At 43.7% G+C, this 20934-nt stretch overlaps 1 protein-coding gene across 1 annotated transcript in view; it reads left to right on the top strand.

Annotated features, from left to right (window-relative positions):
* Positions 1–1151: 1151 nt before the first annotated feature.
* arhgef10 (Rho guanine nucleotide exchange factor (GEF) 10) overlaps positions 1152–20934 on the top strand; it is a 48182-nt gene continuing 28399 nt past the window's right edge. Inside the window, exons 1-13 of the mRNA XM_036541935.1 lie at positions 1152–1183; positions 1608–1696; positions 2339–2395; positions 3226–3410; positions 6088–6199; positions 6428–6537; positions 6918–6995; positions 7319–7498; positions 8133–8249; positions 8803–8895; positions 9960–10130; positions 10607–10752; positions 11435–11610. Coding sequence (XP_036397828.1) covers positions 1152–1183; positions 1608–1696; positions 2339–2395; positions 3226–3410; positions 6088–6199; positions 6428–6537; positions 6918–6995; positions 7319–7498; positions 8133–8249; positions 8803–8895; positions 9960–10130; positions 10607–10752; positions 11435–11610 — 1546 coding nt within the window. The remainder of the gene's footprint in view (positions 1184–1607; positions 1697–2338; positions 2396–3225; positions 3411–6087; positions 6200–6427; positions 6538–6917; positions 6996–7318; positions 7499–8132; positions 8250–8802; positions 8896–9959; positions 10131–10606; positions 10753–11434; positions 11611–20934) is intronic.

Raw genomic sequence — 20934 nt, 5'->3', positions numbered from 1 at the left:
TTTTCTTTCAGAATTTTTTGAGTCAGATGGCATTGAGTGCTTTCTTCGTTTCTGTAGAGCTGTATATTTCACCTTACTGCCATTAACTGAAATATACAATATACCTTTCAGCTGAGAAGGAGAGGAAATGTGGCTGCATGTCTTTCAGCTGGCCAAGATCTCTTTGATGAGCTTAGCTTTGTTTTCTTGAAGCATCATGTTTAAAGAGAACATGCATAATGTTTAAGGTGTGTGTAGTATATGTGTTTGAAGTTTAAGATTTCTGTAAACATGTAATTCCTGAAATGACTCTTTACAGATTTTTATGCATTTTCACAGTTCAGAGCAGCAACCAAATTTTGTAAAGGCGGCAGGGCTATAAGATGAAAGAATCAACGTATTTGATGGAAAAACCTTTATACTATATTTGCACACAGTACTGGAAGCCAAGTGTCTGGTATTGGGCTTAGATGAAACTTTTTGATCAAACTGTTTTAAATGTAGAAATACATGTTTATTACAGTAATAACATTTGATTACAATAACTGTATCACAGTGCATTGCTAGTTTGCCATTCCCAATATGGTGGTTAGTACAGAGGCTGATACAAGCTAAATAGAGCCATTTTCAGCTGTGAATTGGGAGCTTGGGAAATCCATTTGACAGAATAGACAGAGAGGGACAAACAAGGCAGACATTCATGGTTGTCTCTGGATGAACAAGTGACAAAGGCACTGTCTGGATCGCCTTTTAGATAGAAGGGTCAGAAACCAATCAATCTCTATCTTTAAGCGGATCACCAACGCCTCACAGAGATGTAATACTAGGACAAAAAATAAAATGCATCTCATGTTATAGCCATTCAGTAAAAGCATTGTCCTCGGATGCAAATTTGAATTTTGCTTTCTTATCAGCATTTTTTTCCTGGTGTCTTGTATTGCTACTGACATTGTTCAGTGTGTTGGTATCTGTTTCTGTGGATGCAAATGGGGAAAAGCTCTCATCCGGTCACACTAGATCATGATTGCCTCCTGGTGGTTGACTAGGTCCATGACCGACTGCTATGTCTGTGGTTCAGACAGGGGAATATGTGTCCTTTCAGTGAATGTCACAATAAATTTCTGACTCCCCCCTTTTCTTTTTCTGACTTTCCCTTTTTCTCCACAGTCACGATGGTTAGACCATGTAACGCCTCAGCTGACGGGTGAGTGGCACACCTGATAAATGCATCCCATTTAAACTCCACATCAGACTTGTGGAAGAAAGTAGCAGTTTTCCTTGCAATATCTAGACTGTCACCAAAATGGTGAATATCTACGTTATGTTTAAGGGTATTTTAGTGTTATTTTGGTGTTAGAAGTCTATAGGTTTATGTGTTTTACATGATTTATGTGATTTACAATGTGATTAAAATATCACCTTTAAGGCTCAATAAGAGCGTCATAAAGTAAAGAGTATTGTATTGCAGCATCACATATGCATTCAGTCAGTAGCTTGCATACATTGATACTAATATGATATTAATGTTTATGCATTAGAAAATCTGCAATAGTGTTTGTGATGAAGTGGCATAACTACACACAGATTACTCCTCACTGCATCTGTAAAACACTAATCTGTTGCTTTAGTGTCTTTAGTGAAGAACATCCTGTCATTAGAGAAGAAGACGCCCTGTCTAAGTGGGTGGCGGACCCTGCGAACACAGCCTGGATGGAAAGTAGGTGCTTTAAGAATGAAAAGTGTCAGAAAAAGAGTGTGAAGTCTGTCTGCATGACACAAAGTTGCGCAACAGTTCTTCCTTGAAACGATAATGAAACTGATGTAGCAACCGTGAAATGGAGTCTCCTTTTAGAAACAGATTTCTAATTTAGAATGAAAGAGTCTCACATTTAAAAATCACTTAAAAACCCTCTTCTAAGGCCATCAGAGTGGGGAAAAAAATCATTTTTTGTTTTTCTGTAGATTACTTTCTGACAGTATTTCGTCTGAATGTTAGCTATTTGGAAAAATCTTCCTTTGGTAAATCTATGACATTGTTTTTGTTAGAAGTTGAAAAACGGAATAATTAACTATTGTGGAATAAGGTTCAAATGAGGTGCTGGGTAAATCAGTTGATATGAATGAGTATCACTTTGAAAGCGTGTCTAGTAAACATGCCACAGATTACTGAAGTTACAGAGAAACTCTTGTTTTCTCCTCCTACACGCTAATTCCCAGATGTTTCCTTCCCGTTTCATTTTTGAGCGACTGCATCTGTCACTGTGTCCCTTTGGCTGTCAGCGCCTCTAATCAGGAAGAGCTTTGTGAAGTGTGCTTTCTAATATGTAAATCCTGAGACTTTTTTGATGTGGTTCTTCAGGTCCAGATGAAGTTATTTATGATGACGTTCCCAGGGAGAACTCGGATTCTAATACCGGTTGGTGCTGCCTCTCATTTTAGTTGAATATTCAGTTATTTTTAGTACATGTACTTGCACATACTGGGTGTTGGTCTTTTGGCAGTTCTGTGTTTCAGACTCAGATTTGCTTCCATTAATTTCATTTATGATCCTTTTATCCAGAGAATATTTTGTGGTTGGTTTTCTGTTTGAGGCATGATAAATGTACAGATCTAGCTATTGTGCTATTGAGCTATTGTGACCATTGTCAACAACATTATGAACACAGTTGTCAGGTATTTAACATATGCATATGTGGCCAGCATCATGGCAATCCTTGTATCTACATTATTGCCATTGTTTACACAATAAGAAAGCTTTGATCTATGTACTGTAAATGCTACCTGACTTTGAGACTAATGAGGTTTACTCAAAACACACATGCAATCTTGTGAAAAAGCTGTCCCCCTCCAAATTTCTAAATAACTTTTTCTCCAGTGCCTTTGGAGATACAGGCTTTTAATGCAACACTGCTCTTGACACAGCATTACAAAAACATTATCATGTTAGGTATACTGTTAGTGTAACATAGACATGCATGTATGATCAGGTCAGTAATACCTGTACAGATTAGTAATACCTATACAATGTCCATGCATAGTCATGGAATACTCATATAATGTACATGCATGATCAGGTAATACCCATATAATGCACATACGTGTTTATGTACTACTCATGGGTAGGTAAGCAAGGATTAGTAATTCGCATATAATGTCCATGAATTACCCCAGCAGTAATATGCATATACTGTATAAGAATGGTGTGGTCAGCAGAGGTTGGTAATACTGGTACGCTGTTCCCCTCAGATGCTGAGGAGATGATCTACGATGACGTGGAGCTGGGGGAGGACGGGGGCAGCAGCTCCCTGGATAACGGCTGGAGCTCCAGCGAGTTCGAGAGCTACGACGAGCACAGCGATGGGGAGGGCTCGGGCAAGAACGGGCTCCCAGACGCCTTCATGAGGGGGAGGACCCCGCGGGGCAAGACCCACGTGTGTGACGTGCTTCATTTGTGTGTGTGTGTGTGTGTGTGTGTGTGTGTGTGTGTGTGTGTGTGTGTGCGCGCGTGTGTGAGAGACAGAGAGATATGTATGTATGTTGTGTGTGTGTGTGTGTGTTTGCTGCAAGGATAGAACAGTCTATCTCAGCCCTACAGATGCTAAGGGGGACCCCTAAAATGAGAATACCTGTATTTTAAAGTTGTTCCTTACCTTAAGGTCTATTGGGTATGGAAACAAAGTACCTAAAATCACCTCAGGGTCACAGAATGCACTTTCATTTCTCAGTTTTTACTCGCTCTGACTGAATGTTACATTTCGCCTCTACAGTCAATTAGAAGCGAATCTATCTATGTAGAACTGAAAATAGAAAACAATATATATTATGTGGAAGTGTGTTATACATTTAAGTATAAAAACACAAAGCCAAACAATACCACCATCTCTGAAGTATCAGAAAATGTCACTCAGTTTTGAAAAGGAAGTGAATAAGTCAAATAGCAAATGGAAGGAGTGTCTCTTGATTTTGGCTACCATTCAATGCAGAATCGTGGCTTCAGCACTGTTGAACACGCCTTCACGGGTTTGGCTCTACATTATATTTGCTTAGCAGATTTGCTTACCAGATGCTCTTATCCAGAGCAGCTTGCATATTTTACAATATTTAGCAAGGCAAATCAGGTTAAGTGCCTTGCCCAAGGGCTCAATGACACTGGTCTCGAGGGGAATCGAGCTGGCAACCTTTGGGTTGCAAGATCTTATGCTTACCCCCTGCACTACACTGCTGTACACTACACTGCTGCGGCTTCGAGCGGAAGGCCCTGCTGTTTAATATGGGTTCCTTCCCGGCACTTAGGATTATAAACCAGGAAAGTCCTGGCATTATAATTCTGCTGGCTGTAAAAAGAAACCGCTTGACACTGAGGAATACGGCATGCGTGAGAGGGGGTGGGGGTGGGGGTGGGGGGAGGAAGGGGGTTTCCTTTGGCTGTGCTTCTTCCCGAAAAGGACACCCCCCGGTAATGCTTGCTTTGCTCTTGTCTAGCTCTCTCAAGATCTGACGCGGTTGAAAGAGCACTATGAGAAAAAGGTGAAAGATCTCATGGCAAACGCAGTGGGGACGGTAGAGCTGCAGCAGATAAGACAGAAACAGGAGCAGAAGGTAAATCGAGTGAAGACGTCACCCCTGCCCCACACCAGCCCAAACAGCCTTTGCAGCGTAACCTAAACACCCGCCCTGATGCAGACAGATAAGCTGAGGGCTTCTTATCGGGAGCACGGTACCGTGCAGCATGTGTTAGTAATGTGGTAACACCAAAGAGATTGTTGAGATTAGGATGGCTGGTGGTGGGCTGGCGTCATGGTGACTAAAGTATGTAAAGACTGTCTTGTTTTGCATTAGAACCACGGCGTTCTGTAGAGTCAGACACGCTTGCTCTGATTAAATTCCAATTCTAATTAGAACTATTCCAATTCCATGCACAATTCTAATTCTAATTCTAGATTCAGCAGCTCTCACATTTTGAATTCTTTAATCATGCATCATCCCAAGGCCATGCCATACAGTTTTGATTACTCCTAAACTTACCAATTTTTAAAAGTTTACACTGAAGTTGGAATGCATCCATGCCTGACTCTTTGAACTGTCAGCTTTTAGCAAGCTGGCTCCATCTCCATGCGTCTTTATATTTGTGAATGATTGATTCGACCTGAGAGTGAGATCGCTGCCTGGAGATAAGCCTGCACTGGAAAAATGCATACGAAATACACAAAGTGCTTTTTTTCCGTTATCTGAAAGTGTTTCAGCAAACTAATCACCACATCCTCCCCTCAGCTTGTCACAGAGTGATAAAGTTACCCGGCCGATTAGCTTTCTTCTGCTTCTGTGGGTCAGTGTGAGACCGTATGGCCATGAAGGCGGACTGTTAAACTGTCAGTTTGGTTCAGACGAAGCAAACCTGGCCGTCTCATGATCTGATGGCTCAGGGCCCAATGCAGAGCTTACCTCATTTCCCCTCTGTCTTCTCTGCACTGTCAGCAGTAGGAGGATATGCTTCCATTTCACATGACCACCGTCTGTGGTCAGCTGCGATGGACGACCCTCCTGCAGACTTTTTCTTGCCTTTTTATACCAGTTCTTCTGTGTTTCAGAGATACTGTTCTGTGCCTCCTCTTCCCCTTTGATGGCACATCCCTTTTATGATGTGTCCACAGGTGGCTTATTTGCTTTCAGAAGCATCTCAGAGTCATACAAAAAAACTGGATAGTTGTAGAAGCTAGCTAGTCATGAACTCTAACTTACTGATAGCCAATCAGGCAGAAAGATGGCAGACTTGACAAAATCACAAGACCACTTCCTCCAAAAAATTTAGTTTGTATACAGATTACAGATGCCCTGTACCAACACGCACATTGTATGAGAGGGTGTTAACCTGACCACAAACCCTGCTCTGCTCAGATATGGTTGCATAGAGGGTCCTGCATCTATCCTGCATCATTCAGGGTCCTGCATCTATACAATGTGCCATCTTCCTCAATTTCTGTCTTCTGTTTCCACATCGCTGAGTTTGACTTGTCCTCTTTTGTCTTCTTTGTGTAATTCTAGTGTACTTTCTCAATGTGAATGTGTGAGTATTCTTTTAAATCATGTATTTAATTTTTTTTGAATAAGATGCAAAAACTGGTGAAGGCAGCGAAAGAGGGAACCAAAGACGGTCTGGAGAAGACCAAAGCTGTGGTGAAAAAAGGCCGATCACTAATCAAAACGAAATCCTTCTGTGCAGGTAAGAGGATCACAGGCATGTGTGAGGCTGGTGTGTGCATATATGCATGCGTGTGTGTGTGAATGATACATATGTATGTATAGTGTGTGTGTGTGTGTGTTTGTGTTTGTAGGAGAGAGAGAGTGCATGTGTGTGTATCAATTCATTTGCATATGTGTCTATGCATGCATGTGTGTTTTGAAGCACTGCTCTGAAGCAATTCTCTTGTCTCTCTCCCCTGTGGCACAGAGAGGAAGTCGTCCTGTCTGGAGGAGGAAGGTGACCTCTTCATTGAGGTGGAGTGTTTCAATGTGGAGCCAGTGCTGTGCCCCATGCCAGAGGGTCTGACACAACAGCAGGTACCATTCATCCATCACAACAACCTACACTTTAAATGCTACACTGTACTTGTTACACATCTTAAACTGTTATACTGTGCTTGTCACATGTTCTGTCGGTGATTCTAGATGTTTTTACTGTAGAATTTCAGGGTACAACAGCGCAAATACTGATCTGTGACAAATTCGTAGATCTGCTCTGCACAACCTCTGGGTTGTTCTCGCAATAAGATACATACACAGGAATATCACTGCATCTGTATTTAGGCAGAGGATGGGCCTAAAAACTGCAGTAAATCCTCTAGTGTAGGGTTGGTTACAGTCAAGCTCAAGGAAAGAAGGAAACGAGAAATTGATCCACTCCTTACGTGATGTTTTTGTGTCATTGTTTCTATCAACAGGTGGTGAGGAGATGCATATTGGAATCAATATTAGAAAGTGAAAAGAATTATCTAGATGCACTGAAGCGCATTTTAGAGGTAAGATCATTTAGATTAAGGTATCTTTACTTGAGGAATATAGAAATAACATAACACGCCATGATCCCCTCTCACTTCCTTGTTTTTTTCCACATGGTCTCTCTCTGTCTTTCTTTCTTCCTCCTTTTTTGCTCATTTGCTCTCTCCCCTTCTCTCTTCCTCTTCTTTTCCCCTCTCTCTTTGTACTCTCTTTTTCTCCTTCTTTCTCTTCCTCTCTTCACCCTCTGTCTGTCTTCCTGCCCTTTCTCTCTCTGTCTCTCTCCCTTTATTTCTCTCTCCTCTTTTCACGTTTCCCCCCTCCTTTTTCCCTCGTCTCCTCTCAGCAATACGAGAAGCCGCTGTTGGAGATGGACCCCCGGCTGCTGAGCGACAGGAAGCTGAAGATGACCTTCTACCGGGTGCGGGAAATCCTGCAGTGCCACGCCCTGTTCCAGATCGCGCTGGCCAGCCGGGTGGCCGAGTGGGACGCCTCTGAGATGATCGGGGACGTCTTCGTGGCCTCGGTGAGTCGTTGAGGGCGGTGGGTAAACCCCCCCCCCCCCCCCCCGGAGAGCTGGTGGGGGGTGGTGGGGGTGAGCAGCGGTACCAGACAGGGGTTGCTAGTCTCACGGCAGGCTTAATACAGTGGTTGTTTACTCACTGGACCCCCCTCTCCTTCGGAGCTCCCACACAGCTGTGCTTCCTCACAGTGAAGATTCCAGATGCGCTCGACCCTCGAGTGTCCACTGCCTCACAATGCAGACATCCCCGAACAAAGACCGTCTGTTGCAGAAGTGACAGGCGTCCCCCCCTCCTTCTCCTGGTTGCTATTGTTAGGCCTGAGGAGCTGCTGCTTCAGCCTGACTCCTGCTGCACAGACAGGCACTTACACACATGTGACCCACACAAAGGGCATGACAGTGGTCTGTCCCTGTTTGCTTTTCTGAGTCCCAGCTATTGCTCCTCTGTCATACGGTACAGATCACAATGCCCTACACACACCCTGCCACCAGACCTCCCTGTGTGTATTCCAGGCAACATACCTTTCTGTACATGTGTGTGTCTGTATCTCCACTTGCACTAATAACATCTGATGGCTGATTTTTTTGTTTGTTTGTTTGTTTGTTCTGTGTCTTCCCCTCCTCCCCATCTGTTCAGTTCTCCAAGTCCATGGTGCTGGATGCGTACAGCGAGTACGTGAACAATTTCAGCACGGCCATGGGAGTACTGAAGAAGACGTGCGCCTCCAAGCCCACATTCGTGGAATTCCTCAAAGTGAGTGACGCTGGACAGAGCCCGGGCTCGGTGGGAGGGTTCGAGGGATCCCTGAGAAGGACGTGTGTGCATCTAACAGCGAAACGCACAAGCAGTTGCGCCAGCCAACAGCTGCTGTTCCCAGTTTCACTTTCTGTTCCTGGATCACAGAGTGCAGCATTAACACCTACACTCATATTTATTTTACATATTACACATATTTATGGCATCATCACCTAAATAAGCATATGTAAATATATATATACTTGTTTTTCTCCATTATATTACATTACATGTATATTTTTCTGTTGGGAGCAAATCCCCTGTAATGCTGTTATCAGTATGGTTCAGCATTTGTGGATTTCCCATGAATGGCGAGGTTGTCCTCTATAATGCCTGATGGGCAAAGCTGAACTGGAACAATCTAAAATCCTGTAAGGGAGATCTGTGACTGAAACGCATCAGTTACACGGATGACAGCTGTAAGATGGAGAATGTGGTCAGCGCTGTGATGATTCAGTCACTGAATGTTCCCATGTCTCTCTCCTCCCCCCCCACCCGCCCCCTCCCTCAGCACTGCCAGGACAGCAGCAGTGACCGTGTCACGCTCTACGGGCTGATGATGAAGCCCATCCAGCGATTCCCACAATTCATCCTGCTCCTTCAGGTATGCTTTCACCACCAGGGGGACTCACCTGGTGCATGCCAGTACATTGGTTCTCCTGACTCCCTGCCTCAAACCGATGCCCGGCCTTTAAAGAGAAAATTACATTACATTACATTCATTTGGCAGACACTCTTATCCAGAGCAACTTCCGGCACAAAAGAACAGAAAATCACATGATGTGATATTGCAGCAGCAAGAAGTGTTGAGAGGTAAGGCTGCCATGTCTGGCAGGCCTATTCAGCAGTATCTCTTATAGTTGTCATCCAAGCTGTGTGAACTCTGTTTCCTTGGCAAAAGACCGAGTTACTGAATTTACTTGAATTTGTTTGGATTGAGTTTAAATTTTAAAAAGTGGGTCAATTAACCAAATGAGTGCTTTAGTTGGCATGCAGCGATGGAGTTCTCTCTATTTAACTAAATAGAATTAACCAACAGAGGGCGCCCTGTACTCATAAACCAGAGATGAGGCGTCCCACAATCTCAGTGGTGAAAATAGGAGAATGCAGGCTATGAAAGTGTGAGAATGCAGGTTAGCACTGTGGTGTGGACAAAAATAATTATTTTCATTCATAGTTCTGATTTCGTACATGGTTATATTATGTGAAGTGATAAACTGTGAATAACAATATCTCTGATTAACTCCACTTTGATTTAGAATTTACTGCAGAAAATGACTATTGATTTTGTCAGTATCTTAAAGAGCCTAGGTTTATCTCTCAGATCAGTTGAATGTAAGTGGCAGCTTGATGTTAGAGTGTCTCTCCTAGACAAGAACCTAGTCAATCTTAAGAGCTATTGCTTACAGTCCAGCTCTTTTAATGCTGAGTGCCAAGAAGAGGGGTTGTGGGTATCATTTTACCAGCTTTAGCATGACAGGATTGATTGTATGAACCCACAAGCTTGCAGGAACTCACAAGATTAAGTTCACAAAACCAGCCAGTGCCATGCAGTCTCCTGTGTTCCTCCTAGGCCCTGTCAACATAATGCCAAACCAGTGGGGTTTCGCGGTGGTATGATCATAAGATAACAATCAAAACGTCATGTTGGATATCACCCCGTTTCAGGACATGCTGAAGAACACCCCCATTGGCCATGCGGACAGACTGCCACTTCAGATGGCCCTGACCGAGCTGGAGACGCTCGCCGAGAAGCTCAACGAGACAAAGAGAGAGGCCGACCAGCGCTGCGAGATCAAGCACATCGCCAAGGCCATGAACGAGCGCTACCTCAACAAGGTATAGCAAGAGGTCTCAGCATTGCCCCCTACTGGAGTCAGTAGAAGGAACAATTTACTGTGCAGCCAGGGTCTACTATTCGGCCGTGTGTGTGGGTGTAGTTCCTGTTGGCTGAGAAGCTCAGTGTTCTTGAAAAGTAGTTTCCCGTTATCTGATCTAGTGTTTAATCTTGGCAACAACAGTTCACTTACTGACCAAACAGTCATTATTGCCTATTGTTGATAAAAAATAACTGTTTAAAATTACAACAGACAAACTGTCGACACTGCTTTGCGAGTCACTGGGGTGGGCTGCTGAAAAGTGAAAAACTGAACACGTGAAGCTGAAACTGTTCAAAATTTCAGTCCATTTGATATACAGACCACAAAGCATACCCCTCAAAACGACCTTGAACATAGCTACTATGCTTTGGTTTCAAACTGAAGGTTGACTCCAGGGGATCGGCCCCTAAACTGTCCACTCCTGACCCCTCTCAGCTCCTGAGCAGTGGTAGCCGATACCTGATCCGCTCTGACGACATGGTGGAGACCGTGTACAATGACCGTGGGGAGATTGTCAAGACCAAGGAGAGACGGCTCTTCCTGCTCAATGACGTGCTGATGTGTGCCACAGCTAACATTCGGTGAGATCCTGGGCAAGATGGTACAAACTCTCCAATGATATAAAACTATTCACAGTTACACCGACACGGCCTGGTAAAGGTTAGCACATGTGCCAGGCCCATTCCATATCGACAAGTAGGTCTTACACTGCAAATCCCCTGTGTTCTGGGGCAGAAGTGTGGCTGTGTTTGCCTTTTTTCTGTCAGTGTACACCTTATACCCCTCTACAGGTACAGTCAGGCCAGCAGCAGGGGTGTGTCCTCAGGGGTTGAAATGTGCGTGTTCCCAAAGCCCCATCTCAATGCCCGCCCCCTAACACCTGCTATCTCTAGTATTTGCTGCTTATTTTATGTGTAGTATTGTGACGTATTTTGGATTCTGTGTTCCAGTAAGTGATGTATGCTAGTGTACCTGGCTTCCGTTGCCTAGTGAGATTGCTCAAGTTAACTTGTGGTAGGGCTTGAATGGTGTTACGCTCACACTCACTGATCTGGGAGTGTTGTGAGCCTGCTCTGATACTGTTGCTCATTAAACTTGAATGGATGTTCTATCTATGTTCTATTGTGCTGGAAGTCACTTCGGATAAGAGCATCTCCTAAATGCATGTAATGTAGTGTAATGTTATGTAACGTAATGTAATGCAATGTAATGTCTGCGTGTCCTTACTTTATACCCATCCTTGTTGCCCCCCCGCCCCCGCAGGGGTAGTCAGGAGGGCAGCGGGGGCGCCGCCCCAGGGCAAAAGCTGCTGCTGAAGTGGAGCGTCCCGCTGAGCCTGGTGGACGTGGTGGAGTTCGGCTCCAGCGAGGAGGCCGGGGACAGCGGCCGTTTCCTCGCCCCGCACTCCGGGGAGAACGTGGTCATCAATGCCCGGCCAAGTAAGTCCCACCCTGTTTGCCGTGTCAAACTCACTGAGCTCTGTGATTGGTTAACGGTGCACACACACACACAAGCCATGCTCAGGGCATGGGGCCAAGGTAAAGGTGTCGGCCTGCACAGGGAGGTGGTGTCACTGATTCCAGAGTGTTTCATGCAGAGTCTCAGGCCAGTATAGTCTGATCTGAAGGGGAATTTCTGCTGCCTCATCAGTGCCCACCGAAGTCCACAAAGGTGATGGCAGATAATTGGGGTGCTGCCTGTGATAGCCATTGATTTATGAGTGCGCTTTCTTAGGATAGGATGATCTGATTTGGACATCCTGAAACGTCAAACCTAGTTTGTGTTCGAGAGTGAGCGAGTATGATTGTATCTCATTTTAATACAGCCTGTGGCCACTTTGGTATTAGGCCAAGGTTTAAGCTTTGTAACAATACCCACATGTTTGGGGTTGGGAGAGCAGATGCTTTTAAAGCAGACTGCGGATGTTTGTTCCATTTCCAAAACCAGCGAAAGATGCCGGATACGAGATTTACAGTGTTGATAAACTGCTCTTTGCACACGATTTACACAATGTTTGTCGCAAAACAGACCATGAAAAGAAAATGGTATATCAGTGTCTCTGAAATCTGACCACAGAATTTGTTTTCAGTACAATCACATCTTTTGTTAAGTGCACTATGAAACATGTTCTTTCAGTTCAGTGGTAGGCTGAGCCCCACACAAATTCAGGTCTGTTACTCTCCATGTGGAAAGTTATTAACTATTGTAACCGACATGATTTTCATGTTGCATGTTGCAATATTTAAAATCTAGCCCCCCTCCCACCACACAAAACAAACATGTAAATGTAAGTTTAAATACAACTATATGTTTCTTGATGGTTCACTTTGTGATAACCGTCCAAACCAATATTAAAAATATTCTTAATATTTCTTCATGGTGTGCTTTGTGATTGTTTCTGTCATGGGAGTCAGAGATCTCTGGGTGCTTCTACATTTCTGAAGTCAGAAGTCCATGTTCTGGGTCCGTGTTCTAACATGCCTGGTGTAGTGTGCCTGTTTGCCTACAAGCTACAGTTCCTTACCAACGAGAACGAATATGGAAAAGACACTTTCCTGGAAATGTATTTGCCAGCAGCAGTGTGACCTTTTCTCGTTGATATGTTGTGCTTCCGGACATGAGGGTTATCACAAGCGGAGAAAATTGCAGCCATAGTTCATGTGGGGGCTTCCTGTGACTGCGACCTCCTCCGGCCCAGGCTGTTAGTGGAACGTTGTTCTGGTGTTGTTGTGACGTTGCCACAGAGCGATGCTGAGCGCCAGGAAAATCAATAGCTCCCCCCTCCTGCAGTGAGCAATAATCAGCCCCTGGAGCTTGGTCCATCACTTCTGAAACATTAATGAGCCCCAGATAATTGCTGCAGCTTTTTTTCCCCCCCATAAGGCCATCTCTCTCTCTCTGACACCATGACAGAGAGCCCAAACGTTTCATACTTCCCCGTTACGGCTGGGTTGTTTTTGTCTCAGGGTTGACGTTTTCACGCGGTCCCTCGTTCTAGGGTTTGTGCGGGTGTTTTTCCTCTGCTCGTAACGGCAGTATTTGTTTAGCTCTTGCAGATTCAGCGCCGTGCAGATTTTTCCTGGTACGCAGCATGTATTGCTCTGTGTGAGGCTGTGTGTCACTTCGGAGCCTACGGTGCTGTGTATTGCTTTGCATTACGTAAGCAGTTTTCCTGTGTCTGAGAGCCATTTCCAAGCGCAGAGCACTGCGGCGTCTGATTTCCCTCTGTCCTTCGGGGTTTCCCCATTTTGGCAGCCGATGGTGTGCTTTTTCAGGCCTGATTAAAAACAGATCTTGTACGGTTTGGACTCTGTGATTTGTGGTCAGCACTCACACATTTACTGTTTTTCAGCCTAAAACAGCACTCCTGACAACTGTGTCTTTTCCCATAATAATAAATCATCAGTGCTGGTATCCAGTCCTCGCACTGGGCCCTGACTGACTGACTGTCCTGATTTGGGCTTTGAAATCACCCTATTAACATTTTCACCTGGCAGGGAGGTAGCAGTTTTGTGATGGTCCCTAAATAGGCCATCGTTACAGCAGTGTAGTGCATACAGTAAGCAGTCAACTAAAAGGCTGGGTTGCCACTGCAAGCATTAGTTTCAAAACCAGGTGGATTTGGCTCACTGAAGGGCGGGGAGGGGATACTTTCCAACCAGGCTGCACTGGTACTGCATCTCCAACTCAGATGTCTGTCATGGTGGTCACATCTGGGGGGGGTGGGGGGGGCTGGATAGCATTGCTCAGAAAGGACCAGCAGTTCCAGAGCCTGCTCTCTGGGGCTGGCAGGTTAAAGGGAACAAATGTTACTGCTTTTGGACCCTGCTGCCGAGGCTGCAGAGAAGTTTCCGGAAACTGTTCCACTGTTGCTGCAAAAAAAAAAAAAAAAAACGCTTGAAAACTGCAGCTATGCAAAACCAGGCTTTCAGGGCACTGCCCTGGATGTGTGTATCTGATAGGGAATGCACCACAGATTTTACCTGACTAAAACCTACATGTAAGCACATGGTGTTGCAGTATGATTATATTTCAGATACAACTGTTATGGCATTGATGCTATTGAAGAATATATTTCAATGAATAGTGGCTAACTCTCTGGATACTTACCATTTTAGTTCTAAATGAAGTTGCATGCTGTTTTTCTCAAGAAATGTTTTTGCATTGTTTTAAATTATTGGCCTTTTATGATATTTGGTGGGTGCAGTTATTTTAATACAGAAAAAAAAATAATAGTCAGTATAATTGCAGAGATTATACATAAACTGGAAAAATCATGTAACAAAGTGTTTATCATGTAGTGATTTATGTTAATTTTGAGATTTTTTTGCTTACTATTAAATGGATCTGCCAGGTATTAAATTGTTAATAAATTAAAATAAGATTGCTAGTGAATTATGCCATTTTACCAAAGGTTATGAATAGTATATTGGCTAGCTGAATAGTGTGTCGGCCTTCCTTTGGCCTTAATGACTGCTTTAATGCATTGTGGAAGAGTGTCTACTCATTTCTGATAGAAAGATGGTGGTGCTCCACATTTCCTTTAAAGCATTAGTAAGCTCCACTACAGAAGAGGGTCATCTTGGCTTTGCCCTAATTCTGCCTTCCAGGGTTTGTTCTCTCTGGCTGAGGCAGTGTTCCAGTGTTATTCTTTTCAATCCATGCATAGTCACACCTGTAGTCACACCCATTTTCCTGTAATCATATGGAGTATCCCATGGCTTTTGTGAGAATGGTGTAGTTGCTGGCATTAACCAACAAGGGGCAGCAAAGATAGCCATGCAGTTCTGATTCATTGTTATAGTATCAACTTGAAAAGTTACACACACATGTACAGTTTCAAACCATCAGTCAGTGCAAGCACTATTTATATTAGAAGACTTGAAATGAAAATGTCTCTCAGTTCGCTACATAAATGCAGAGACTGTTTGCTGTCTGGAGGGACTGCCTTTAGTGGGATATGGGGTCACGGATCTCATCTAATAGTTGCTTGGAGAAGGATGTGTGGGTCTTCCTATCTAATCATGGGTAAGGCTTCCCACTGAAGCCAGAGTGGTTCAGGTTATTGAGGGTGAACGCTTCGCTCATGAAGCCGAACAGCCAGCAGCGGGTGAGCAAAGCAATCGTTTTGGATTGTTTGGGGGTAAGGTGATCTTGTAAATATACAGGCAGAAACCCATTCGGAGCCTCGCAGGTTACCAGCGGCAACTTGAAAACTGGCACGATGTTATATCGGTAGGCAGCGAAGCGACGCTAAAGCTGGTGTAATGTTTCCTTCTTTCGGTAAGGATCCTAGCTGCAGCATTTGTTTGTTTTTTTTTTTGCTGAACACACACTTGCATGTCCTGCCCCCATAATTCCACCAACAGATTCTCTGTCTGCAGCCCTGCCTTGTCTACCACCACAAGACAGCTGATTACACAGCAGACAGAACAGACTCCTGAAATATAGGTCTAAAATATAGATGATAAGGAAGGAAAATCTTGCCAATTACTTCTGAAAATGCAGATCTACGTATACATATATACACACATAGTTCTGTATGTGTGTGTGTGTGTGTGTGTGTGTGTGTTTTTATATAGCTATGCGAAAAGCAAATCATTCCAAATTTCCAAGGCACCTATTTTTAGAAAGAAAAAAAAAAAGGCCTTTATTAAGCCAGGATGAACTCACACAAACCACGAAAAGATACCTATGCCTATGCCTGCAACGTGGACTCCAGCCAGATTCCAGAGAGAGAGAGAGAGAGAGAGAGAGAGAGAGAGAGAGAGAGAGAGAGAGAGAGAGAGAGAGAGAGAGAGAGAGAGAGAGAGAGAGAGAGAGAGAGAGAGAGAGAGAGAGAGAGAGAGAGAGAGAGAAACTGATACCTTTATTCATAATCTGAAAACAGGTTACCAAGATCCTTGTTGAAATGGAACCGAAATGAATGGATTGTTTGTGGAAAAGTCAGTTGCTTTTGAGGGCGATACATTTACCTTCACGGGTATCGCTCTTACAGAGCAAAAAAATGTGCTAAATGGAAAGTCAAAAAATGGCTCGTTTTGTGCAGGTCTCGAAGTTTTCCCTTTTCCCCCAAACGGATCCTGTAGTTTGATCTCGCTGCATGGCGTATCGGCAAGCTTAATCCTTTGTCAATTTTAGAGGATGTGTCTCGTTGCACTTAAGTTTCTCCCTACCCTTCCCCACTGCTTTGAACAGTGTGTGAATATGGATAGAATTTCCCTGCTTGGGTTACAGCACGAGAGGAGCACTGTTCTGCTGTTGTATTCACTGTAGTCGCCTATCTCTGGAGGACTGGCAAGAATTGTCCATTGGAAGAGTTGAGATGCTTAAATATATACACTTAATAAATATTTCGCAAAGTATTACAACAGGAGTGCACTTGCGGTGTACTGTTGAAACTTTTTCAACACTACACTATAAGTACTGTTTAAAAAGGTTTATGTATTTTATTAAATGCAAGGTTCATGCAAATGAGCTCCATTTGGGCGGTTACCTGGGGATGGGTCGTGTGTTCAGAAGCTCTGCTCCAGTGGTAATCTAGAGGTAGCCTAGAATCTATGATGTCACAATCATCAGTCACTCCTTTTCAACATCTATTAAAGTCTTGTTTATAAAAAATGTATGACTGATACCAGATTTAAAACTGTTTGTAATTTATGGACACTCTCTGAAGTAAAAAAATAAAAAAGCCTAATTCAAGTCATTGAAATTGTCTCCACCTAACAAGCTCATCAGTCCTTATAGCCTTCCAGCAAAGCTGTCATTAAGATGCATCATGAAATATGAATATTTTAATGTGATTTGACAAGCCAATTTTCTGTAACAAATTGTGCTCTAATGATGAAGTCATTCTGTGTCTTTGCTGATCTTATGCTGTCAGTGGAGGTATTAGGAGTGGTTGTGTGCATGTTCTGTTTTTTGAACAGTTACATAATGGTGCCAAAATATAATCTCAGGAAGAATATGTATGACTGCAATGTAGTATAATTCAGAAACGATGCTGTAATAACAGTTTGTGGGTAGTCTGGTCAAGTCAATTTTCATGGGTTAGAGAGGGAAAATCCCCTCTGTTTATGAAGAGTGAAAAATCACTTCAATCTTCAGTCTGTCCCGTCCCCTTCTCCATGGAAATGAGGTCATTATCAAAGTGCAAGTGGGGGAAAGGTTCCCAGAAATTCTCGTTAGGAGTCGGGAACGCTGCCGTGGTTGCTATGGGGCCAGACCATGAGGGCATTGTGAATGACCATTGTACGACCGTGGAAAAAAACCTGACCGTCCAAACAGAAGAGGTATTGGGATTCCACAGAAGCAGCTGATTCCAGTCATTAACACCTAGTCTACCAGCTTTCACACCAAATGCTTAGTGTTGTAATGTGTGGCGTCCTGCGTAGTAAGGGCAAATCAGTGTTAATCTGTGTCAGTGTTAAACTGGGCTGTCATTCAAACAGATGGACATTCTGTGTGGATCACAGAAATTTTTCCATTAATGGAAAGCTTTTCCCCCATCTGTGACTTTGTGACCCATGGGACTTTTTACACCAAGTCTGTAAAACACCCTGTGAAACTTGTAAAACCCAATCAGATTTGAATAAAAAAACTGTCTCATATACATTTTAAGAATTCACACTGTTTGAAAGGCTTTGAAAGAACATGACTCATAAACTAAAATGCTCCTAAGCGAAGCTGCTAAGGCAAAACCTCAACAACCACACATAAGGACAGTTCACATCTGAACCTGTGTCTGTGTATCGCACAGTGTAGTAATGACCAGTTTCATGCTGAATACGGAAGTGTTATAAGAAAATTGAGGTCCTGATTCTGTTGTCTTTGCAATAAGTGTTAGGGGATCTTCAAAGATTAGGGGGTTTCCTCAGTGTTCTGGCTAGTCTTAATCTGGATCTTTCAATCTGGCCATCTAGTAATCCCTAGGGGTTAATTGACCAAATAATTCCCAAATAATCCCTCCCCCCCGAGATCATTAACAATAGAAGAGAACAGGTTCTTCCTACCCGGTGGAATAAAGGTTAAATAAGAAATGCTGTTAGTGATGCAGAAGAAGGAGACAGACTGAAGTGCTTTAACTGTGCAGGGGAGCCAAGCAGCAGCCTGAAAAGGTGTGTCCTCAGATAAACTGCTAAAAATGAAGACTATGAGGTCCCTCAGGGCCTTGTCACTGTTTCACCCAGTGCTGTGCCATTACAGAAAAGGACGGCATGAAACACGTAACCATTGGGAAGGTATTCCTCCACTGTGGCGGGCTTGTTGAGCTCAGACAGTGTTCAAAGATAGCTGGTCACTAGCAGGTCCAAGGAGACCGTTTGTACATTGGGTGCACAGTATTCTGTAAAGCAGCATTTGCCTGCTACCACTGTGCAAGAAGAGGCAGGTTGAAGCCGGCAGCTGTCTTTTATGCCCTGAGGGTAGCGTTTATTGCCCGTGAGGCTGAGGACGCCAACTCCTTTTCAAGGGCTGAGCAGTGATGCTCTAAAGGAGAGACGAGAAACCTCCTTGTGCGTCCTCCATCTGAAGCTGTCACCTTGGCTCCATAAGACTTCTGTTCAGAACGATCACGTTGAACCGCCCAGACTCACCCCAACCCGCCCTCTGCTGTCCTGTGGCTGGATGGGCAGGCTTGAACAGCCTGTTCCTGGCAGTGCGTGTGCTGAGGGTGTGGGTCGTATGCCTTATGAGCAGCAGTATGGAAATATGGTATGGAGAAGCACTCATGACCCAAAGGCTGCCAGCTGCATTCCCTGATGGGGCACCGTTGTACCCTTGTGCGGGGTTCTTAACCCGGATTGCTCAGTAAAATGTCTAGCTGTATAAGTGGATAAAATGTTGCTCTGGATAAGCGCATCTGCTGAGCAGCTGTAATGGATGGCACATGTACTCTGCAGCCTACAGTTTGTGTGCTGTGGCATGTGCTCCACAATGTTTAATCTGCAAACTGGGCTGCACTGGATTATAATGCATTTAAAAGTCAAAGTTTTATCTTCACTGTGCTGTATGGGTGGCTGTTATTTACAGTAGACTTCATTTCATATATCACCATTAAGGAAACAGACTAATGACACACTGATAATACATAAAATAGAATATAAAATAAAATTACTTTTTTATGTGTTTTTTTCATTTGTAACCGGTCTTGACAACAGGCGACCAAATACTCTGGAGTTGATTGGCCTTACAATCCCTTGTGTTCAATACCAACTTTAATCCCCATGGTTATCACAAGAAAAGACAATATGTTTTGCTTGATTTTCTTTCTTTAAATAGAAAAATGTGAAAATGCCCTCATTTAACTTAGTAAGAAATATGTAGTCAGGTAAATTAAATAACCTTTCAAATTACAGGTGCCAGTACTCAGTTCACAGGAATAAGAACCAAATCATATTTTGGGTTATAATGCGAGAGAAATTACTCCTTTCGAAGAACAGCCAGGTGGCAGTTTAGAGTTATCCCAATTCTAGATTCATAGCTTGTAAGCGTGAGAGTAGGTGGTTTGCCATGGCTACGTAGGATCAAATTTACTTACCAATCTTAAGTGGTCACAAATTTCCCAGCAGTCACCTCCTTTTGTGAAATCAGCAAAAGCATTCTCAGCGCGCGGGTACAAGCACAGAAGAGAAGGGCGTCTCTGTCTGTCCGTCAGGGTGTCGGAGGTTTTGGCTGGCATTTTGGAAGACTGTGCGGAGGTCTTCCCATCACTGACCATCTCGGCACATGGTGCAGAACAATTTACAGTCCACTGGCTCGGAATAAAAAAAAAAGCTTGCTGGCAAATCATGAAGGAGGCCTCAGATGAGTCTGGCCTTTCGCTGCCCGGGCTTGGAGCGTACGTGGAAAGTGAAGCGCCCTTTTGTTCCACGCTGGTTGGACTGCTTAACAATGACCACTTTATTGCTCTGTTGCGGTTGCCCTGAAGACCGCATTCACACTCTGCGGTAGAGAAGAGTTTCTCCAGGCATCTGAAAGAGGGAAGGTGTTTAAATGAGACGGGAGCCATGTTTGTGCAAAAAGATTGAAAATGTATTTTAATTTAGATTTTTTTTTCCCTTTAAGGCACATAAATTTGATGAACGTGGAAGTATGATTTTCCTGCATGTCGATGTTAATTTAAGACTGGATTCATACTCCAGTTATGTATGTGTAACTAGCACTTAAATCATTGGTTCTGAACATTTTGTGGTCAGTGGTTTACCCCCTCTCAAAGGTGACTCTGTAATTATTCTGTTTATACTGGTAGATATGTCTTATTCTGTGTAGGCCAAATACACAAAACAAGTTAAAATGTATCTTACGTACCCCATATGAGGTTTCACATCCACCCCCTCAGTTCTCATCCGCTTTCTAAAGTGCTTTTGAGGTAAGTTCCTCGCTTTTACAAACACACAGAAGCCGACTTAATAGGCGGAAGGGGGAAAATACAAGACCTGCTTCAGAAACAGGGACCCCCTTCCAAACTTGGGGGCTGCTCATTGATCCTTTGATCCCTGGGGTGATTGCAGTTCTGACCTGCATTTGAGTTCTCAACTTACGAGACCTAGATGGTTTTTTTCCGTTGAAGCTGACGCATTTTGAAAGATTGTTTAAAATTGAACATGAACATTCCCTTCCCTTTCATCTGATTGGATGTTCTGATTGGGCGTCTCATTGGTCATTGGAGGCCACGATACACTACTTGTAACAAACCATGGGCAAAAAAATGCCCCCAGCTTATCTGAAGCAGATGTTTCAGTGTTACAGATGGGTGGTAAAGA

This window comes from Megalops cyprinoides, chromosome 12 (assembly GCF_013368585.1).
Source record: "Megalops cyprinoides isolate fMegCyp1 chromosome 12, fMegCyp1.pri, whole genome shotgun sequence".
Classification (NCBI taxonomy): Eukaryota; Metazoa; Chordata; class Actinopteri; order Elopiformes; family Megalopidae; genus Megalops; species Megalops cyprinoides.
This window is presented reverse-complemented; position numbering and strand designations above follow the sequence as displayed.